A 23331-nucleotide genomic window follows, 5' to 3' on the forward strand; every position below is an offset into this window, starting at 1 on the left:
AGAGCCTGCACCGCAGAACGCCCGCTGGGAGCACTGACGGGACCCCACCCCGCAGGGCACTGCTGCTCAGAGCTGAAGCCGGGCAGTGACTCCACGGCAGGCTGAATGGGAGGTCAGGGGAGTCCTCAGGGGAAGGGCTTGGGCGTTAGCAGCTTCCAAGCTGAGGGAAGAAGCATAAAGACCATGCTGATCCTGGGCAAGGTGGGTTAGGAGCGAGCGGCGGCTGACCTCGAGAGCTCCGGGATCCACCACAGCCCTCACCGGGTCGGCGGAGCGTCCTGACACGCACAAGAGCCAGGCACTCCCGACTCCCGCCGTGCTGCCGCCCTGCTGACTAGAGTGCAGATTCTCCCCGTGGGGTGACTGAGCGCTGCTCCCAGGACCCAGCTGTCAGGTGAGCTGCTTGCTCAATGCAGAGGTGCAGAGAGTGCATCCAGCATGCAGGACAAAGACACGCTCCAAGCACACTCCAACTCTGCTTTTATTGGAGTCACTCTTACATGCGGGACTGTGAGTGACAAAACACAGAACTCCAGGGCCACGCTGCGCCGACAGCACGATCGGCAGAGATCCCGGTGCTGCCTGCATACAAGGGCCCAGAGCAGAGCAGGACAGCGAGGCTTGTGGGCCAGACGCACAGACGTGCGTGCGAGGCGGCGGCTTGCAGTGCACACTGCGCGCCTGGGTCCCGAGTCCCAACGGCTGCTGGCTGGGAATGTCGTCAGGCGCTGACTCTTCGTGGCATCAGACTGCAATTAAGACTGGACACCTGGGCACATCACGTACCGTTTCTTCCTAAACATTTACGGGTACAGCTGTGTTTTCCGAAATGTTTCGTTAGTAATACTCAGTCTTATCAGCCTGGTTCCGTAATAGTCTATGATGTAACTACTTCCATCTGAAGGTCCAACAATCTAGAAGAGAGAAACTGCAGTTACTCATTTTACAAAACATCATGTATAATTCTTTGAGTCTACTCTTCTCGGTTTATAAAATTATTTCAGTAGCTACAGAACCCAGCCCTAAATTAAGTGCGAAAAGTAAGTAGAAAGCAATCAGTGGCTCTGCAGGTGGCGGGGTCCGTGACGTAGCTCTGCATCTGCATACTCTCCACACAGCCCAAGCTCCTGCCAGGGTTCAGTGCCCACTGGTACCCAGGAGACCACACCGCAGGGCGCAGCGGCATCTGGGTGCCAGGCCAGCTCCCTGCAGGAGACCACAAAAGGACCGGCCATCCCTTGATGGGTGGAAAGGACCAGAGACAACTCACTGCAAGCATCCTGCCTGCTAAGCCCACGAGTGACAGTCCCCTGAGTGTGACTCCTCAATGCCTCCTTTAGGGTATTTCTAGCTACTGTGTTCTAGCACTCTATAAATGGGTCTGCCCAAGGCAAGTGTAGTAGTACATGCCTGTAGCCCCAGTCACTCCACAGGCTGGGGCAAGAGGGTCTCAAATCCAAGGCCAGCCTGAGTAGCTCAGCAAGATCCTGCCTCAAATAACAAGGGCTGGGTACTCAGCCCAGGGGCTCTCAACCCCCAGCACCCAAGAGAAAGAGGAGCAAGCAGAAAGCACCCAGCGTCCCGACACTGTCTCAATGTCAAGCTGTGGTGCAGTGGGAGCAGCCCCCCTGCTCAGGGTGTCACACACCTGGTGACAGTGCTGTGCCCTCCCTTCAGGGCTGCCCAAGCCTCCAGTGAGGAGGAGGCTGACAGCACCACACCCAGCCACTCCACTTTTCTTGGATTCCTAACCTGGGCTGTGCTGATCAACCCTATCACCAACAATGACAAACCAGAAGTCACAGGCAGGCTTTAATAATGCAACTAACGAATAAGGTGATTAACAGGTTTATAAGCACAAAGATAAAGTATATTAGGATAAAATTCAGGAGAAGAGTACAAATGAAAATTCAAGGAGAAAAAGAAGCAATATCAGACTTACAAATGGTTTGTGTAAAACTCATTCATGTCTTTTTTAAGTAGATGGTATTTAAAACCTTGTGGTATTTAGTCTTTTGGATACAAGTAGAAATTGATGTAACAGTTTTATCTAAATATGCCAATATTTGAAATTACATCCTGTGCACTATTGAAGCTCATGACAGGAAATGCAAATGTCAGTGCTTACTACTGACTTAAAAACTTTCTCTCAGAAATAGAAGGGCTGCAAGGACAGCCAACGTTTTGGCCCTAGCCTTTCAAGGTCAGTGAAGACTCAGGACATTTTGTACTGTAACATCAGGTAGCTCAGTTGTGTCCCAAATTTTCTGATCAAGGAGATTACAGGGCCACAGAGTAATGATCGATGATGTAGAGCGTGCCTAAGGAGAGTCACATGGAGAGAAAACACTCTCTCAGGCTTTCACAGAGAGCAAATTGGCCAAGCAATGGCCATGACTCATCCACATGGCTGACACTGACGAGGGATCTACAAAGTGCGGTACAGGGTTACAGGATCAATCCTGAGGGGACTTGGCTGACCTTATCAGATATAGAAGTTACATTTCTTGGTATACAGGTCTTGCTTTATCTTGGTCTTAACCATCCAGCAGAAAAGCGAGATATATAAAGTATGCTGAGCTGTGAAAGGCTCAAGTCAACCACTTCTGTGGACAACCCACTACTATTGTGAACTGCTGGACTATGTTCAACTGTTCTGCTGAATTCACACACCTACAGTATTTAGATGCCAATGGAATACCCACTACTGACAGGACTAAACAAAAAAAGGGATACAAAGGAAGGACCATTTTGTATCTGTATATGCAGAATAGTTAGGATAGATATACAGCTACTTTCGCTTAATTCGAGGAGAAATATTTGTACTAATAGTGTTTGGACAGGATAATCTGTCTGCATCTTGTACTATGGATAACCACTAAGAAGATAACAATATATAATGTATTAATTATTGAAATTGTCCTATTAATCAGTTTTGAAACTATCTCATTGGTATTTGTTTCTCAATAAAATAACATTAAATTAAATTTTTAAAAAACCTTTCTCTCGGGGTTCTACAACTGTGCTCAATAAAACTGCTCTGGAGGGGAACTACCCCCTTGGGGCCCCCTCCTGTCCCTCTCTTGGACAGGAGCTTTCTTTCTCTCAATAAATATATTCTGCTCATAAAAAAAAATTAAAAAAAAACAAAACTTCTCTGGAGATGCTTCCTGTGCAACATGCCCAACAAGCAGCTACACCGGTGTGCACCTGTCAGTGAGCTGCCCAGGAGGCCGAGACAGCAGGACTGCTTGAACCCAGGAGTCTGAGGTCAGGCTAGACAAATGGCAAGACGTAGCAGAACAGAAACAAAACAAAGAACCCCAAAACAACCACTGCACAAATCCCCAGGTGCTATGCCAGCAATTCAGCACAAAACAGAGACCTCTGCCAGCAGGGCGCTGACAATCCCAGCCACACTCGCGCTTCGCCAGGACCTCAGGCAACACCCTGCCCAGGGGACTCCACAAGTCTTCAAGGCTGAGAGGACAGCTAGGAAGAACAGCGCTGCCACCGAGAAGCGTCTGGGCAGCGAGCTTCGCGCTCTCTAGTCCTCTGGGCTCATGCAGACCCTGGACCCAGCGGACCTCCTGGGAGATTTTTGGTTCAATGACCATGACTTAAACCGTGAACACCCCAGCCAAGGCTGCCACCACTTCCACCCTGAGCCTTAGGCCTCTACAGAGTGCCATCGACAGCCACTTTCTATGAACCATTCATTGATGAAAAAAACACCTCCTGTTTAATTTTTAAGAAAAACAGCTTAGAAGCTTTCAACTATTTAAATGCCTATTCTCTCACTAAAATTTTAAAAACCACATGCTTCATTAATGTGCCAATTGCAAAGTCTGTCATTATGAGGATGGTGTTATATTGTTAATTACACAAGTAGAAACACTTGCAAATACCCACACTGGGAAATGTTTTACTTTGAAAATCTATCTGCCTGTGTCCATTTGTATGCTGGCAGCAGAGTATGAAAACCAGGACTGTGAGTTCACTTCTCTGCTAGCTGATACCCTGGTCAGGAGCAGAGCTGTTAGCAGGGGCCAAAACCGTGTTCATCTCCAGCACCAAAAACCCCAACCAAGCAACCATACAAAAAGACTACAAAGCCAAATCCTAAAGTATGAAGCCGGCCAGGCTCCAGGAACCCATGGAAGAATGAAGACCACTCACAGGGTCCCCAGTGGCCCCCTGCACACCGCCAGCACAGCCCCTTATGCAGAAGCCTCAGACTGCAAGGACACGGCATGCACTTCCTTGGGCGTGTGCTGGTCAGCCTCCAAAGGCTGTGCTGACAAGGCCCAGGTTCAGAGCTGAGGTCTGAGGCTGCACAGCCTCGCCACAGGCTACCTCCTGCACCTATGAGGGCATTCCCAGGCCCCCAGCTCAGGGCCAACAGTCACCTACAACTCAGGACACCCTATGACCTCCTGGCTCCGTGAAGTCAATCACAGCAGAGACCTCTTCGTTCTCGTGAAGAGTAACACTGCCGGGCCCCACGGCCTGGACGTGGTGGGCATCTCTCACCTCCCGTATCCTTCCACAGAGGCTTGTGGCAGACTGGGGAAATTCTATCTGCAGGCTGAACAAAACTACTTAAACTGTGTACATGAAGCCTTTTCTACAGCTGCAAAGAAGAGTGCACGTAAACATGTTCAAACACAGAAGAGTCACAGGACTAACGTAAGGTCACCAAACTGCCTCTCCCCACTCTTCAGCCCCAATGCCTAATTTTTTTTTTTCGGAACCAGGGATTGAACTCAGGCCCTTGCGCTTGCCAGGGAAGCGCTGATTCCACTGACACCCCCCCCTCCCCGTGACGCCTAATCTAACTCTCCACAACCACCGCCCGCCCAGCCGCTCCTGGCACTCACCTACTCGGGACAGCACGGCACCTGGACCTTACTCTTTGGACTGCACTGCTCTCTGAATAGACTCTCACTTGCAGTTTATCTGAACAGCTCCATATGTACGGCCATGTTCAATTCACAACCACCTGTGCCCTGATGCCTCCTGGCAGCGCACACCTGCGGCTAGGGCAAGGGCAGGAGAGCGGCAGGGAGGACATGGCTCTCCCCTAGCTCCAGGCCAAACTCCCGCCACCTCTGCAGCTGCCACACTGAGGCACTGTCCCCAGACGGGAGCTAGTGTGAAGGCGTCTGTGCTCAGCAGCCACCCGGTGAACTGCCAGCCACTGAACCACGCTCGTTTACTGCTGGGCTCTGGTATTTTTCTCACAGAAACTGCTCATATCCAGTCTTGTTGCTAGTACCTTTTTACCTTATCTGTTCACTGTAACTTAGTCTACTGAAGCTTTTTAAAAATAGAACTCCTTAATTTAAAGTAGGAAAATTCACTGTTTTTCCTGTGTATGACCCCATACCCTGAGGATCCTCTTTAAGGCTTAACCTTTCCAAGGTCCGGAAGAATCTCTCCCCTCAGGACCCGGGGAGATGGCCCAGTGGAATAAGTGCTTCCCTGGCAAGCACAAGGGCCTGAGTTCAATCCCTGGTTCCAAAAAAAAAAGAATCTCTCCCCTTGCCTCACTCAGGCGCGCCCACCTTCTGGCTGGGAGTGCAGCCCAGGTGCAGCGCCTGCGCAGCATGTGCAAGGCCCTGGGTTTCATCCTCAGCACTGTGAATGCCAACAAGTTCACCTTTTCCTACGTCTCTATCGAAAGAGCTAAAGAAGGACTTAATCACATCTGCACACAAATGATTGTAGTAGCATTATTCACAATAGCCAAAAGGTGGAATCAACTCACATATTCACCAACAGGTAAGTCAGCAAAACGTGGCCCATCCATGCAACGGAGCACGGTCCCACCATGACGAGAAGAGACATTCTGCACGCTGGTGTCCACAAGCTGGAAACCACAGTGCAGACTGGGCCACAGAGGACACACACTAGTTCCACCTACACAGACTACCTACAACAGGCCACCTGCCACGAGACAGCAGCACCAGGGGCGAGGCAGGGGAGCAGGAAACACTACTTACTACCTACCATTTCTTTTGGGTGCAATGAAGTTTTGGAAATAGATGGTGGTGAAGGCTGCTCGACATTTCTGAATGTAATTAATGCCACTGAAATGTGCACTTACGAAACGTTCAGACGGCAAACTTCACGCTATAGTTTACCATATCCTCCGAAAGTTTCCTTACCTGAACTTTGATGTCATAGTACTAATATCTGTAAGTAATGAACTTTCAATTGCTGTCTAAATACATTTTGCATTAATATTTAGATAGCTGTAGGTGGATGGGTGGGTGCAGATTAAACACAGGGCCTTTGTACTGAACTACACCCCCAACTCTTTTCTTGTTTATATTCCTGCCTCACCCTCCCAGAGTACTGGGGTTATAGGCATGCATCAACACACATTTAAATAAATAAAAAATTTGTAGTTTATTTAGATTATTATAAGTAATATAGTTTATTATTAACATAAATGTTAATTTATTTATCTGTCTCATTTCTGTATTTGGTACAGGGTCTCACTACGCAGCTCTGACACACAGTGATCCTCCTGTTTTCAGCTCCCCAGCGCTGGAATTATAGGCATACGCCACCACAAGGGCTCACTCACCGGCTCAGCATGCCCCCAGGGCCGGGCCGGGCCAGCACGGCAGGCAGGCAAGGCGGGAGACTGAACCCTCCTCCCTGCGCCTGCCAAAGCAGGTGCTCAGTTCACTGAGCTAGCTTGCCACACTCCCAATTTAAATAACATTTTATTTGTTCTTCTGAAACAAGGTCTTGCTGTGTAGTTCAGGCTGGCCTTAAACTGACTACAAATCACAGGCTGGCCTCCAACATGTGGCAATCTTCCTGCCTCAACCTCCTGAGCACAACTGCAAGCATATGCCATCACGCCCAGACACAGTATTTTATTTTTTATTAATTAATTATTCTGCCGTACCAGAGATCAAACTCGTGACCTTGCACTTGCCAGGCAGGCACTTACGCCACCGAGTTATCTCCCCAGCCCTGTAGATAGTATTTTAATAAAAATAAATGGAATTGTAAAGTAGCTATAAGGGCTTTATCACCTAAACTTTAGTAACAGATATGACCACTTATTTAATGGTTGTATATTTTCACTGAGATCATGTCTCTTAGATAAATATTTTAACCTTTATAATTTTTAAATATTAATTTTATTTATGTGAAATACACATATTTATAATATTTTTCAAATATTTTATAAATTTACAAAACTGAGTGCATTAAGAAAGTTAGGTGTGGAGGGCTGGCCAAATAGCTCAGCAGATTAAAGTGCCTGCAAGCAGGCAGAGGCCAGGAGGTTGAACCCCAGGCCTCCGGTGCCAGCCCTGCCTCCGAGGCGTGCTGAGACTGCAACTGAGACTGGGCATGGCTCGTGCCTGTAATCCCAGCACTTGAGAGGCTTTAAACAGGAGAATCACTATGAGTCCAATCTAGTGGTGAGACCCTGTAGACCCTTTCCTAAAATACAGAGAAAAAAAAAAAAAGAAAGAAAGTCAGGTGTCATGGCACATTCCCAGCACGCGGGACACTGAGGCAGGAGAATCCCTATAAATTTGAGGCCAGCTGGGCTACACAGTGAGTTCAAGGTCAGCCCAGACTGCACAAGGACACCTTGTCTCAGAAAGGAGAAAAGAGAGAACTTTATTCAATTCTATTGACACACCCTTTTTTCTACGTAAAATGGGAGAATTTCTCCATAGCACGTACACAGAAGTTAGCACAGGCAGGATCAAATCTTGCCTGGAGGACTTCCTTATCTGGTGACCAGTACAGTGACTCAGCTTGCTGCAGCAGCCAGGGGTGAGGGCACAATCTGCACCATCCAGTTTCCCAAACAAGGACATTCCTATCTTCCCAAAAGTTCAGTTACCCTGTGTCCACAGCTGACTCCTCCGTGTGATTAACTGGACATGAGGACCCGAGTAGCAGAAGAGCCACATCTGCGCTAAGCACCAATGCCCCCAGCAGTGGCGGGGCCTGTGAATGCAGAGGTCAGTGGGTGTTGATACAAATGTTGAGCGATGTCAACATTATTCCTTAAGAAATGAATCAGACTCACTGGAGCAGCCTCAGAACCAGTTTAAGATGTTCTTTTACAATTCCCTCGCTCTGCAGTCTAAAGTGCCCGCTTAGGCAAGTGCTCAGGGATCGCAGTTAGATCCCCAGCACCATAGCCACGCCAGCTCCGCCCCCAGGATGGGCTGAGCCAGCCACAAAAAAAAATCCCCGAGTCACTAAATACAAGTCTGCCCCTGGGGCCTATGAACCAAGCGAAGTGGCTCCCTGAGAGCTCTCAAAGCAGAAGCCACACCAATGAACAATGACTTCCATTTTCCTGTGATTTCCCCAGTACATCACATGAGAATTAGAGAGCAGGGAACAATCTGCATGAGTTCACATTTACCAACAGCCCTTTGCTCTCATGAGCTGCCTGCCACACAAGACCATTTGTAAGCACTCTGCCCAACTCTGCAGGACCAGCAGGTGCAGGGCTCACATGTGCAGCCCCCTTCCTACCACACCTACAGGACAGGCACAGCTGCGCCCCTGACAATGCACACTGGCTACCCAGAGGGCAGCCCATGGCTCTGACCTCAGCTTTCCCAACAGGAAAGTCTCAGCTTTTTAAAGCTTTAGTAAAGCCGAAAGACACACCTGATAAAAATCGAGCTCCTTTTTTTTTTTAAAACCTGCAGTTCCAAAGGAAATTGTTATTTCAAGTAGGTGGCATCTACTACCACAGCAGGCCTGGTACAGTCAGACCACATCCTTTGGGAAAACCTCAACACACACCTAAGCTGGCAAATTTGCAAGCCCACTTCAGTGGCAGCATAAAACTCCCATCTTGCATGCACTGCTTCGACTTTTACTCACCACTCTCAAGTAATCCTGTGAAACAACTTCATCTAATGTCCTACTGCAATCTGACCAAGTGCCCCCAGTCCCCAGTGGGCCGGAACCAAGCAGTGGGAGGCGGTCATGTTGTGGGGGTGACCCTCACACCTAGAAGAGGGCAGGAGGCTTTCTCCCCTCCTGACATGGAGGACACAGGACACTGACCTGGGACCTCAGAACGGGGCGCCACCCTGCTGCTGTGCACAAAGTCACCATCTGGGGTGCTCCATCAGTGCCACCATGACAACCCACAGAGCTCCAAAGTGTCCAGGGCACTCCCCATACACTGCTGGGGTGCCCAGAGGTGCAGGAGACTTTCTCCTCACCAAATTCAAGCATGAGAAATCAAATTTTGTGGGTAAAAGCTAAAAAGCTGACCAGACAAAACAAAACAAAACAAAACAAAACAAAACAAAACAAAACAAAACAGGGGCCAGGGAGATGGCTCAGTAGAATAAGTGCTTGCCTGGCAAGTGCAAGGGTCTGAGTTCAATCCCTGGTTCTGAAAAAACAAAACAAAACAAAACAAAACAAAAAGCTGACCAGAAAAACCAAAGCAGCATACATGCCAGCTCTCAAGTGAGACATTTAAATGTGTCAGACATATTTTACAAATTTGATAAACTTTCTTTCAAAATTGATAAACATCCTGGAGATTCACTTTTGCGAATTGCTGCTGCTCATGTAGGGTTAGTCCTGTAAAGAAGTCCACTTGGCAATATTTACAGAAATAAAGAGAATAACTGTTTCTCCCAATGCACATAATTTTTAAAATTTCAACAAAAGGAAGTTCTTCAGGGCCGGGGAGATGGCTCAGTAGAATAAGCGCTTGCCTGGCAAGCCCAAGTGTCTGAGTTCAATCCCCGGTTCTGCCAAAAAAAAAAAAAAAAAGTTCTTCAAACGACCTTCTGCGTTCTTCTAACACACATGGCTGTTTCACTCTACTCAGGCTCATTTTTCTGGTTTGTGGCTGTCTTACTTCTAATAACAGAAAAAAAATTCCTTTCGTTTGGCAGAGTACATACCACTGACTTTGGTATAATTTTTAAAAATCCAGATTGTGTGTGTGCAGAAACAAGTTTAAATATAAGCAAAATAGTTGACCACGATGGAAACCTTTCCTGGGCCGGGCCCGGCCACACAGCTGTGTGCAAAGGCCACAGCACCACCCCGCCGGTGCCCATCTCCTGTCACACCTCCTAACCCATGCTGCAGGGATCACAGCTCTGCAGTTCGTGGCCCCCACACACAGAGGTCACCCTCAGGTGATGTCCCCGTGAGTGCCAGGGCACCCACTTGTGTTGTCCCTTGAAGGGATCAAGAGATGACACATTCAAGTCTGTGTGAGGCTGTCACCGACTGAAAGATCACAGCTCACTGTTTCTGAGATTTCCAGGAAAGCAGAATGACTTTCTAGACACTGACACAAAGTACACGCCACTGAGCTACATCCCTGGCCCTACCACAGTAAACATATAAGCCAGTCACAAGGTCTCATCACATGTGAGTAACTGACCATGTAAGAGGTTTACGCCAGCATCACCACAAAAGCACCACACCAGGACTTCAGCATGGCACCGATGCCGCTGGGCACAGGGCTTCTCAACTCCCTCACCATCTTAGGGGACCACTGTCTCACACAGGGCCCACTGCAGTTGACCAAACCATTACATAGTGCACGATGCATGCTAAAGTCCACAGGCACAAAAGGAGGAGTGTCCTGCATCTTCAGAACTGGCTTATAAATACTACTATCCAACCAGGCCTAAAGGCACACACCTGCAATCCCAGCTACTTAGGGGCTGGACAGGAGGACCACGAGTGTGGGACCAGCCTAAGCAGCCCAGCCAGACCGTGTCCCCAGTACGGAAATAAAGGGCTGGGGACAGAGCGCTGTGAAAAATGCCTGCCTACAGGAGAGGCCCTGGCTCCACCCCGCACTGCCAAGACTGCCCTCACACACTCACACATTCTCTCCCACTCTGCAAGTTACCTACAGGTGAAAGACTGCCATACACGCTATGTGTGTCACTGACAGAGGGTTTTATGACTGTGTTCTATTTACTGTTTCATCGCATTCATGATTCATAAACAAATATTTAGCCAGACATGGGGGTGCAAGCCTATAATCCCTGCATTCTGAAAGGGTGAGGCAGAAGGATCATAAGTTTAAACCCACTCTGGGCAACTTCTTAGTGATTTGTCTTAAATTAAAAACAAGTCTAGAGGGCTGGTGAGATGGCTCAGTGGTCTAAAGCACCTACTTAGAACAAGCTTAGCAAAGCACAGGGACCGCGGTTCAATCCCCCAGCACCACATGCCAGCCAGCCACGCCCCCTGGTGGGCTGAGCTGGCCACACACACACACACACACACACACACACAAATAAATAAATTAAATTTAAAAAAAAAACAAGTCTAGGGAGGTAGCTCGGCATGAAATTCCTGGGTTCAATGCCTGCACACCCTCCTTGAACATATACACACACAACAAAGAACAGAAATGCCCAGTGTCCCAACTCCTAAAAAAACTCAAGATATTTCAGTAACCATAACAACATATAAAACATGATTATTCTAGCAACATGTGCAGTATATTTTATGTTGTTTGGGTTCTAAGATGAAGTAAACAGAACTCCTACAATTTTATTATACACATTATACACCAAGATTTCTTTCTTTTCTTCTCCTTTATGGAGATTGAACCCAAGGCATTGTGCACGTCAGGAAAGCATCTACCACTAAGCTATACCCTCAGCCCAAAGAATGTTTTTATAGTTCTGAGCCCATGCATAATGTATTTCTGGGATCAGACCAACAGAAAAACACTGCTAGTTCCTGGGGAATAACATTTAATGGCAAAGTTTAAAAAACTGACACGAAGAAAACAAAGAAAATTAGTATTAAAAAATGCAAAAGGTCTATTAAAAACTGGAAAAATATATTAACAAAAATATTAATACGGATATTTATAGTAAAATTTTGATTTGCTAAAAAAGTTCTTTGAAACTCTCTGATACAGTCAATACCACATGTGACCCTACTAGTGACCTGCAGAATAAGGCCACACGTCTTGTCTACCCCACCTGAGAGCTGTCCACTGGCCACACCTGTAAAACGTCCGCAGGGAAATTCACTGCAGAAACCTAGTCCCACCGTCTACCTCAGTGCCTTTCAATGTGGCAGGTTCCAACCTCAGACGCTATTTAAAGCCCACCTGCCGCGAGCGTGGTAAATACATGCACCCTCGCCAGACCCGCCTAGAACGTGCTACAGCTGCAGCTGCAAAGCAAAGGGCCCACCGGCAGCGAAGAGACCTCACAGGGAAGCGCAAACAGGGACGCTGGCCTTCGCAGGTGCTCCAGGTCCCAGTTTTCACAGGCAGAATCCCAGATCCTCCCTAGAATGGGAAGCCCTCTCGGAAGCATATGTGACAGCTCCCTCAGCCTCTTCCCGCCACGGCTCGGCTGTCCCTGTCGCTGGCGGTGAGGGGAAGCAGGAGGGGCAGGGCTGGGCATATGTTCTGAGCAAAGGCAGGGAAATCCCAACTTGAAACCAAACATTTCCCTTGTTTAATTCTGCCATCTTATTGGCCCATATGCTGCCTCCTCCTCACAGTATGGTCCCCACTGACTTCCTCTGGGTGCACGATGGTCACAGAACTGCACAGCAGCCATGATGCAGCACAGGTGTGGTGGGGAAACAGAGCTGCACACAGGGACACCACAGGACGGCAACATGGGCAGACAGCAGGGGCCCCAGGGTGGGTGCAAGCAGGGTGCTGAGGAGAACACAGCTTTCTCTGACTGGGGCTCATGTTCGGCTTCACCACACATGGCCCAGCATAACTGAGCAGAAATCAGCTGCAGCATCCACAGTGCTTGCTGGGCACAGCACCGTACCACCTCAGAAGGTGTAACCCCATGGGACAGATGGAGCCCTCCAGGCAGTATACGCAGGGCTGCACCCCGGCACACCACAGGCTCCCACGCCATCCTCCACTCTGTGGCCTAAGCCTGCTAGGCTTCCACCTCTGCACAGGACATCTGGCTCAGTTCCGCGTGACAACACGCACACCCGTCCACCCTCGTCCTGCCATGACAGCTGGCAGAGCAACTGAGCCCGCACACGTAGAAGAGGCTGGTCACTTGGGGGACACAGCCTGCGCTTGCTGTGCTCAGCTCAGCTCCTTTGCTCTGAGCAACTCGAGCCTGGGAAACGACTCCCTGTGCACCTGCCCAGAGAAACCACGCAGAGCATCCCTATCGGCGCCTTACACGCCCACAGCTGTCTATACATAGTCTTAGGGTAAAAGCAGTTTCCAGTCCAGGGTGAGCAGACTTACCTGCATTGAAATAAGAATAAAATCAATTAGGCTCCCAATTCCACAAAATCCTACAGTGCAAAACTTCAATAAACCTAGAAAATAAAATAAAGACACTTATTATTTGGAATATCTTACAAATACTAACAAACTTCCATGTCTGTACGTTAAGTCTTTAGAATACAAAATACTTTTAGAAATCCAGTCTTTTGGGGGCCAGCAAGATAGCTCATAGGTCTAAAGCACCTGCTTAGGCAGACACAGGGGACAGCGGTTGGATTCCCAGCACCACATGCTGTGCCAACCCACTGTCAGGGTGGGCTGAGCCAGCAAAAAAAAAAAAGAGATAATAATCATCTTCATTTGAAAAATATGAGGAAAGCTTAAAAGAATCTCAGAGAGAGAAACGCCACAAAAGAATGTATTCATTTATTTCACAAATTTTACCATGGGGGACCCCAGTGTAACTTCACAAAACTCCTAGAGGACTGCCTCCTGTACACAGCCTGGAACCAAACTCTCTATACTCAGACACCAGAGCCAGAGCACACTCTCTACTGAAATCCTTAGCAATTCATTTATTTAGATTTCACGTAATATGTGACTCAAACTTTAGTTTTTACATTTACAGTAGAAAATATGTCACGTGCTGTGCTGCAAAATGACAACCACCACAGTCAGGAAGACCCTGATTACACTGCAATTCCGCCTCTGCTTCTCCTAAGCAGCTCTGGCTGTCAGTGTGGAGGTGAAGCCCATGACTGGGTGCTGAGCCTGTACTCTGTCCTCAGCTCCAACTTCACAACCCAAACACCACAGAAGCGGATACTGAGCACTGAATCTGGATGTGCCCAGGACACAATCCAAAGACATGATAATTAGAAGGGACAAGGGAGAGGGGCCGGAGCGAACCCAGGGCCTTCACCCTGGGCAGCTTCCACACCACTTTATCTTTTCTTGGCTACTGGAAATAGGGCCTCACTATGCAGTTCAGGTTGGCCTTGAGCTCACTTGGTAGCTCAGGCTGGTCTTGAACTCACAACAATCCTCCCACCTCAGCCTCACAAATGCTGGGATTACAGGCATGGGTCACCACGTCCAGCCTATCTTTTATTTTAGACACAAGGATCTTGCTAAGTATTAAAAATGCCCTGCTGGGGAGATAGCTCAGTAGAATAAGTGCTTGCCTGGGAAGCACAAGTCCTGAGTTCAATCCCCAGTACTGCAAAAAGAAAAAAAAAAAAAAGAAAGAAAGAAAGAAATTGCCCAGACTGGGCTTGAGTTAGGCGCTTCCTGCCTCAGTCTCCCAGACTTCAAGATTATAGGTATGTGCACAGGACTTTGTGCTTGCCAGGCAGGCACTTATGCCACTAAGCCATCTCCCCAGACCCAATAAATTTAATTTTAAAAGAAATGCTATTTTGAACTCCCTGAAAGGCAGAGTAGTCCCTGCTTCAATTATTTAAATGAAACTAAGAAGTATAAAGCTGGCTTTTTATGTTAAAAAATAAGTAAAGGGAGAGAGGAGATAGTTCAGTGGCATAAGGGCCTGCCTGGCAAGCATGAGGTCCCGAGTTCAACCCCCCTACCAAAAGAAAAAAAAAAGTAAAAAACATGAGTACAACAAAATAATTTAATGAGGTATAAAATTAAAAGTCAAGGGGCCAGGGAGATGGTTCAGTGGATAAAGCGCTTCCCTGGCAAGCGCAAGAGCCTGAGTTTAATCCCCGGTTCCGCCAAAAAATAAAAATAAAATTAAATTAAAAGTCAAGTCAAACAACAGAGCTGGGCCTGGGCTCAGCACCCAACACTCTACACACACAAAAAGAACAGAAACTAGCTTAGCCTGTTCTGGAACTCTGCATTCCTTTTATTTTTTTTTTAATCTTTAAAATAGAAGAAAAAACAACAACAATCTGCAATGCTTCCACTGAAGTCCCAATGGTTTTTGTCTCACTATGGTGTGAATCTTGCAAATGCTACCCTACTGACATGACTGCTTTTTTCTTTAAGGAAAGCAGAGTGTTCCCACGGAGGCCGCCACCAAGTCCCACGCCTCTCGAGGATCCCGGGACAGGCATCCGGGTCTGTGCAGGCGAGTGTCCAGCCCCGTGGAAGGCTGCTGGAGATCCTGCATCTGCCCTGTGATGAGCGAGTATCACACACCAGTCCAAACAAAGAAATAAATGCCACTATCAAAGATAGTTAGGATGTGGGCTTAAGAACATGCCACTCTGTCATTCTCACACAACAGCTATTATGAGTAAAACAAGGTTTCATGGTCTAAAAAAAAACCAACTTCCTGCTAAAGCGGCTCTATTACACTAAAGAATAGATCAACTAAGGGAAATAAGGCTTTATGAGATTATAGCAATTCATCCAAAATAACCAGAAAGAACATTTTTATTAAGGGAATTTTCTCTCTTCTAAAAGTTTTTTCAAGCTTCAATAATCATACTGCTGATTTCTGCTGGTCTACTGAGAGAAACAGGTAACACTTCCAAGTTGTTTGTTTTTTTTTCCACTGTCCTTTTCAATTTTGTGTAGCTTTCTGACCAATTTTGCACGACTACAGCTGGCGATCTGAACAACTAATTTGAAAGCAACAACATGCAATACAACAACCACTGCTGAATCCCTATTACTTTGTTTAGTAAAATTCTGTATCACTTCTAATGTTGTTGGGGGTTTTTTTGGCTTTTTTACTATATTTTACTCTTTAAAAATAAAGTTTTTTATTTATTTTTATTTATTTATTTTTTTGGCGGAACTGGGGATTGAACTCAGAACCTTGCACTTGTCAGGGAAGCGCTTATTCCACTGAGCCATCTCCCCGGCCCTGCATGATGCTATTTTTTAAAAATAAAATAAACACAAGTTTCAGTGCCGGCCAAATAGCTCAGTGGATTAAAGCACCTGCAAGCAAGCACAAGGGCTGGGGTTCGATCCCCAGGTCTGCCATGCCAGCCCCGCCAGCAATTGAGACTGGGTGTGGTGGGGCACACCTGTAATCCCAGCTCTTGGGAGGCTGTAAACAGGCGGATCATTTCGAGTCTGATCTAGTAGTGAGACCCTGAACACCCTGGAAAAGAAAGGAAGAGGGGGAAAAAAAAGTAGAAGTTTCTTAGTCAGGTCTTTGGCTCACTTTTAAATCAGGGTAGCTGCTTTTCTGCTACTGAGCTGTGTAAGTTCCTGGCATGTTTTGGCTATCATCCTCTACCTGGGACAGGGCTGTAAGCATCTCAGCCTTTAAAAAGTGGATTCAGCCTTAACAAGGTCAGAAATCCTGCATTTGCAATTATGGGGAGTGAGAGGAGACCCAAGAAGGTAAACAGGCCCTCACTCCTGTGAGTGCTCCATGGGCGGCACTTTCCCATGGAGGAGGAAGCGCTAGGCCCACCAGCAGCCTCCCCACAGCATACAGGTCAGATTTGATAAGTTAAAAAAAAAAAAATTAAAAATATTAAGGGGCCAGGGAGATAGCTCAGTAGAATAAGTGCTTGCCTGGCAAGCACAAGGGCCTGAGTTCAATCCCCGGTTTCACAAAAAAAGAGTGGCAGAGGCCACACAGAGCAGTCCTGGGAGGCCGGTGCGGTCACGACAGGACCACAGCCTGCTCACCCACAGCTCCAGGGCTCCAGAACTTAGGGTTTAATTTTCCTTTTTAGTTTTCTTTACAGTAGTAGCAGCCAAACCCAGGGTTTTTATACTGAGCAAAATCCCCCGCCTTTGTTTTTTTTTTAAGTGAGATAGGGTCTCATTAAGTTGACAGACTGCCCAGGCTGGCTTAAACTGGCAATCCTGCCTGAGTGTGACAGCGAACTGTTGGGGCCACTTGAGTAAGAAATGCCCAACTGACTGGCTTGGCATCACTCCGGGTGTGACTGAGTGCGCTTAGTGCAGATGGAAGCCCCATCCTGGTGCGAGTGGCACCAGCCAACAGGCTGCATGGAATTAAAAGGGGGAAAGGAGGCGGCAGGCCTGCTCCGCTTTCTCCGGAGGAGCGCCAGCTTGGCCTTCACCTTGGCTTCCAGGGCAGACTGCTCAGCCTTCCAACAGGACGCTGCGCTGAGCTCCCGGGCTCCCACCTGACTGCATCCACTGGCCTCCAGCAGAGAGCCTTTCTGGATCCTCCCCCACCCCACCTGGCTGCAGACAGCCACTGTGCACACTCTGTAAGCCATACTTGTGTGTTCTGCGTTACATCTGTTACCCTGCTACGCTCTGGCTGATATACTCGACCTCCCAGAGCGCTGAGGTTACAGGTGGGTGCTCGGCCTCTGTGTGATATTTATTTCCTTTTCATCAATATATACTGCCACCCTCATCATCACTTCTGAGGAAGTGCCCACTGAGCAAACTAGAGAATGCAGCACTTTAAAGCCTGGTTTTTACTTCAAAACCCAAGGCTGCCTCCGAGGACCACCTCCCAGAGACCCGGTGAAGTCCACTCCTCCATCTGTGGTGGGCAGCGACCAGGAGTGGGACCAGCTTGCAGAGGGAAAACGAGTGCCAGGCCTCCATGCTGCTGCACAAAGGCTGCCGCAGAGCTGAAGGGTGGCAGAGAGCAGGGCTCCAACTCGGGTCTCGGGCCTGGGGACACTGCTCAGGACACAGGGCTTGCCTAGCAAGCATGAGGCCCTGCTTAGGTTCTGAATGCCACCAAAAACAAAAGAGAAAGAGGCACATTCAGGCCAAGAGCTGAGAGGCCTGGTCAACCTGTGATCTCAGGAGAGTTTCTGTCTCCATGGAACAACGATGGCAGCAAGGCCTCTTTCAGTAGGAACCCTTCAGCTCCTCAGGGAGGGCTTCCCTGTGGGCTCAGTCATGAGGCTCGAGCAGGGCAGGGTCTGGAGGGGCTGCGGGGGGCAGGGGTGTAGGAAAATGAAGCAAGCTCCTTACATGAAGAATGTCACCACTATGCAGTGCACCTGTGCACTAGTAAAAATAATTCTTTTAAATAAAATTTGTTTAAAAAGAAGCAGTACTTAAGAAAAGCTCCAGGCACTTGTGAGGTGTTCATTTTCCCAAAACTGGCAAGGACAACACTGTGAAGGCTATCCCAGCGTGCAGGACAGAGCAGACAGGAGGGGAGACGCAGAGAGGGGGGTGCATGCCGCTGGCCAGGTGTGGGGGCTGCAGCCCGCTGCTTCCAGCCAACGCCGTGCCGCCCTGTATGCTTTCCTAAGGAGGATGCACAGGACAGCCTGTCACTCCTCGCTCGGGCTCAAAGCAGAGCGGGAGGAGCCCAGCCGCCGGCACCAGGACACGGCTCGCAGGGGGACGCAGCCTGCTCACGCTTTCCGCTGACATGTACTCACCCAAGGCAGGGTACCCAAGGTAAAACCGATCTGCTCCCAGCCATCCAAGGAAAAGGGACAGCGCAACCGCCACCTTGTATGAGTAGCCGTTTCTGTGCAGGAAGAAACAGAAGCCATGTTCACGCATCGCCACTTCAGAAAACAAAAGCTGTGAACTACTGTTCTTTGTTAGACTGGCTCACTCACTCCCTTAATGCTCGGTAGGTGTCCTCAGTGTACCAGGTGCATTCTTCTTTAAGCTACTGGGAGACTATTAACAAAGAAACAACAAAGATCACTGTCCCCAAGGAGCTGCTGTTTTAGTGGCAGCAAGCCAAACACAAAACTATTAGAAAAGCAAATTAGAAAGTCTTAACAGTTATGAGAGGGAAAATATAAACGTGTGTGTGAGGAATCCAGATGCCAGGGGAATGTAATGAGTGGTAGGATGAACCTTCACAGAAGGTGGCACGGGAGCAAAGAGCCAGGGAGGACATGAGCTTCACCATGCCAAACCTCACCGGGCAGAGTGTCACAGGAAAAACAAGCCAGCACCCTGCAGGCCTGAGATCCACATAGCCAGCAACAGGAACAGAGAACAGGGAAGCCTCCAGAGGTGGGGGTCAGAGAAGTGGGGCGTGAAGGGTGCACATGTCCCATATGTCCCACTATAAATACGCTTACTCTGAGAAACGGGAAGCCACTGCAGGATCTGAAGTAAAGGTGCAGCCCAACCTGGTTTACCATGTAAAATAATCACTCTAGCTGCTGTGCTAAAACTATAGACTCTTAAGTGAGCATTTGTCAACTGCTGCTACTATACTGTCACAGAGTAGCAACCACCCCAAAACTCGGTGGCTTATGCCAGTGAGCACAACCCTCACCTGGGTGGACTGCAGAGAGCCTGTGCTCAGCTCTGCGGCTGTAGACTGCATTACGGCCTGAGAGCTTTCTAAACCCAAAACTACAGTGGAGTTCCTATTTGAGGCCAGGTCTTTCCAAAACACAGTGCCAAAGGAGGAACAGAAGCCAGACCCCACACTTGAGCTTCCACTCGTCTCACGCCTGCCAACATTACGTAGGTGGCATTAAGTGCTGCAGCCACAGCTACACTCGTTGGTGTGGGAGTCTACACAGCCTCGTGACAGAGACCTGGCGCCACAGACCATGACAGGAACTGACCAGGATGGAGGAATGTGGCTAAGCAAACTCCAACTTCTACAGCAACAAGAGCCTGACCCAGACAACACATGAAGAACGTGAGAAGTGGTCAGATCGCAGACACACAGCACACTCGAGCAGCTACCAGATTTTCTGGTCTGTTTCGCTTTTGTTTTTATTTGTCTACTTGTGATAGCATCTCGCTATATAGCCCATGCTGGTCCTAGATTTTCGGGGGATCCTCTTCCCTGGCATATTTCACATTTAGGGCAAGCAAAAGGAAAGGGGGAAGGGAAGTCCAGGAGAATTCACCCTCAAAGCCAGCACTTAGGAGTTGGAAAGGCAGAGAATGCAGATATCTGGGAAGGAAAATCAGGACTTGAGTTCTGGACGTGTGCATCTGAGGTGTTCATCAGACAGCCAAGTAGACGCATCCAGAAAGCAGCTGGGGTTGCGGGGAGAAGTCCTGACTGGAGAGCACAGCAGCAGACACAGAGGATGCACTGAGATCACGTGTGGGTTCTGGGGGCGCATACGGAGCGGCGAGCCCAAGGCCCCAGCCCCCCCAGCTCTCACACACAGAGAGATGCCGGGGCAGAAAAGCAACCAGAAAGGAGACCACAGAGCAAAGGGCAACAAAATCAAACAGCGGAGCAGGGCTTCCTGGAGTCAGGTGAAGGTGGCACTGCGGAGGACAGAAAGGCCTGCCACACCAACCTGGGATGAGCTTGTACAAGGCGCAAGCCAAGGATTTCTACTAAGCCGAGGGTCTGGCAGGGCCTGCTCAGAGGATTGTGGCGAGTACAAGACTGGCCTGGACCACGTAGAGCGACCAGCAAAGGTCCCAAGCAAAGCAAAGCAAAACAGAAAGGTGGCTGGGAAAGGGAATGAAATCTGAAGAGCAATCATCTGTGGAGGTGACTCCGCTAAACAACAATCTGGAATGAGTGGACGGCAGAGCCGGTCTAGTCAGTCACCAGACCAGTTCTCTCTCCTAAGTTGATAAACAGCCGAGCTACATTTCCTCGCTGGCCTTGCAGTCTGGCCCACGGTATGAAGGCTGCAGGAAAGGTAGCGGAGACCACCTTTCCAGTCTGGCCCTCTCAGCTCTCCCCAAGAGGGTTCCTTTTCACCATCTGCTGACCGGATGGCTTTCAAGGACTAGGATGCGGCGAGCAGCACAGCACTCCCCGACAGCCACCAGCAAGAGCATGAGGGCACACGTCCAGGTCTCCTCCATAAGTTTTCTCTTCTTTCCCGAGATGCAGAAACCCCACGGACCAGTCATCTGAAATTTTCAGTGCCAGTCATGTACTTACACATTCCGGCAAGGTATGGGCTTGTAAAAACCAACTTCCTTTCCAGTAAAATGTGTCTCGTTGCCACTGGAGTCCTTACACATTATATTGGGCGCTGGGAGACATGGAACTAAAGGCAGAGGAAACAGGAAGCCATTAGTTTTCTTCCTTCAGAAAAGGCATGTGACATCTGCTCTAGGTCTGGTAAAGTGCACAGGTCACAGCGAAGCACCTGCCAACGTGACACCTTCCGCCAGGCTTCGGCTTCTGCTCGGAGAGGCTGTGACGCAGTGCTGACTCACGACATCCCCAAGCACAGCACAGAGCGACCCAGCACTGCCTACACCCTGGGAGTTGTGTGCAGGGCCAGCCCTGTTCCAGCCTCTGGCCAAGAGGGAGATGGCAACGGCAAGACTGCCCCTGCACTCTCCAGGATGAAGCACATGGCGAGACCTTGTCTCAACAAAACAGTAAAATTCAGCAACTTTACCTCTGAGCTAGGAAACAATGGATACACAACAGCATCTCCTATGGCAAGAATCATCCCCCAAAAGTATACCTCTACTGAAGTACTAATCCATGGCACCTCAGAATGTGGTCTCACTTGGAAACAGGCTCTTGGCAGATACGACCCAGTCGAGATGGAAAAGGAGGGCCGGCTTCTACTCAGAGCCTGAGAAGCAGGAAGGGGCACTAGAGGCTGGCGCAGGGACCCGGCTCTACGACAGCACATGTGCACTGCTGGAAGCCACCCAGACGTGCTGAAACTTCTGGGGAACCGGCCTTTACTTGCCTGGTTCTTAGGAAGCCCGGCTGACCCCCAAGAACCTAGGAAGCCTACCCTGCAGACCAGTATTGCAATCATCAAGAATCTAAGGTGCAGACATCAGTCGTAAAAGCTGAAACTGTTGCCTTAATAAGGAACATCCCATTCTCCACCGGGAAGTGGCAGTGCATGGTGCGATGCCAGCACTTGGGAGACGGGGACAGGAAAACTCAGCATTTAAGAGCAAGGGCTGGCCAGACAGCTCAGTGGATTACAGCGCCTGCTTAGGCAGACATAGGGACCGTGTTTCGATCCCCGGCCTCATATGCTGGCCCCACCGAGACAGCAACTGAGACTGGGCACGGTGGCACGTGCCTGTAATCCCAGTGCTTAGGAGGCTGAAAACAGGAGGATCGTTATGAGTCCAATCTGTGTGGTGAGACCCTGTGAGATGGCTCAGTGGAATAAGCGCTTCCCTGGCAAGTGCAAGGGCCTGAGCTCAACCCCCGGTTCCGCCAAAAAAAAAAAAAAAAAAAAAAGAATATTTACAAACACAGGATTTCCACAGCCCAAAGGCAATGTGGTAGCCCAGCAGTGAGTGCCTGCATACGACCTGCGAGCCCCTGGGCTCAACGTCTAAACAGAAATACAACGTTGAGAGAGGCTGGTGGCGCACACCTACAATCCCAGCACTCAGTAGGCTGAGACAGGACATCATTATAAGGTTTAGACCAGCCTGGGCTACAAAGTGAACTCAAGGCCAGCCTGAACTGTATAATGTGATCCTGTCTCAAAAAGACAAAAAAATAAAAAATTACAATGTTCAGTGCTTTTTCATCCTCCAGCTACAAAGCAGAGAACTATGCTATGAAATACAGTGCTATGAATGCACTTGGGATACTTACTCCCCACAAGAGCTACCCCAGTATTCTGTCTCAAACTGTCCCTCCCTTGTCATGCAGCACTGCTAGCTCTTCCTGCAAATGACTGAAAAGCTGAGAAAGTGACAGTCTCAAAGCAAAATATGATGATCCCAACTGCACCTATCTACTAGAAACGCCTGATTTCTGAGGAGACAGGCTGCGTACAAATTCTTCTTGCTTCTCCTCTTGGAGGTGCTGGGGACCCAGCTTGGGGTCTTGCACATGCTGGGCAAGCACTTGGCCAGAGCTGCACTTCTAACACCCTGTACATTTTAAAGAGCGTACCGGTACAGGAGGTTGAAAAAATATCTTGCAAAAAACTACTAAAGAAGAAGCTGTATTTTTTGTTTCTAACTAGATTTTAGGTTCAAATATGAGCACTCTCATGGATATTCAATCATTCTACTAGCCACTTTGTATTACTATGGGAGCGGGGGGAGATGCCCACTGTTCTAGGCCTAGAACCTCAGGCAAGATACAAGAGCATGAGGTCCTGGAGTGATGAGAGGCCACCTAGCTGTGTGGAGCAGCTACAACTGGAGAGCACAAGGGGGACAGAGCAAGGCCAGCCTCAAGAACACACAGCGCTGGAGGAAAGCCACATAAGAACGGGCTGCCGCTGTGAGTACATGCAGGAATGACGCGAGGAATA

General features: G+C 48.8%; 1 protein-coding gene across 1 annotated transcript in view; it reads right to left on the reverse strand.

Annotated features, from left to right (window-relative positions):
* Window positions 1-463: 463 nt before the first annotated feature.
* Tm2d1 (TM2 domain containing 1) overlaps window positions 464-23331 on the reverse strand; it is a 37281-nt gene continuing 14413 nt past the window's right edge. The window contains exons 3-6 of the mRNA XM_023718300.1: window positions 21012-21120; window positions 18553-18644; window positions 13253-13326; window positions 464-914 (exon numbers count right to left, since the gene is read on the reverse strand). Of these exons, the coding sequence (XP_023574068.1) occupies window positions 804-914; window positions 13253-13326; window positions 18553-18644; window positions 21012-21120 (386 nt within the window). The 3' untranslated portion in view covers window positions 464-803. The remainder of the gene's footprint in view (window positions 915-13252; window positions 13327-18552; window positions 18645-21011; window positions 21121-23331) is intronic.

This window comes from Octodon degus, unplaced genomic scaffold (assembly GCF_000260255.1).
Source record: "Octodon degus isolate 3935 unplaced genomic scaffold, OctDeg1.0 scaffold00057, whole genome shotgun sequence".
Lineage (NCBI taxonomy): Eukaryota > Metazoa > Chordata > Mammalia > Rodentia > Octodontidae > Octodon > Octodon degus.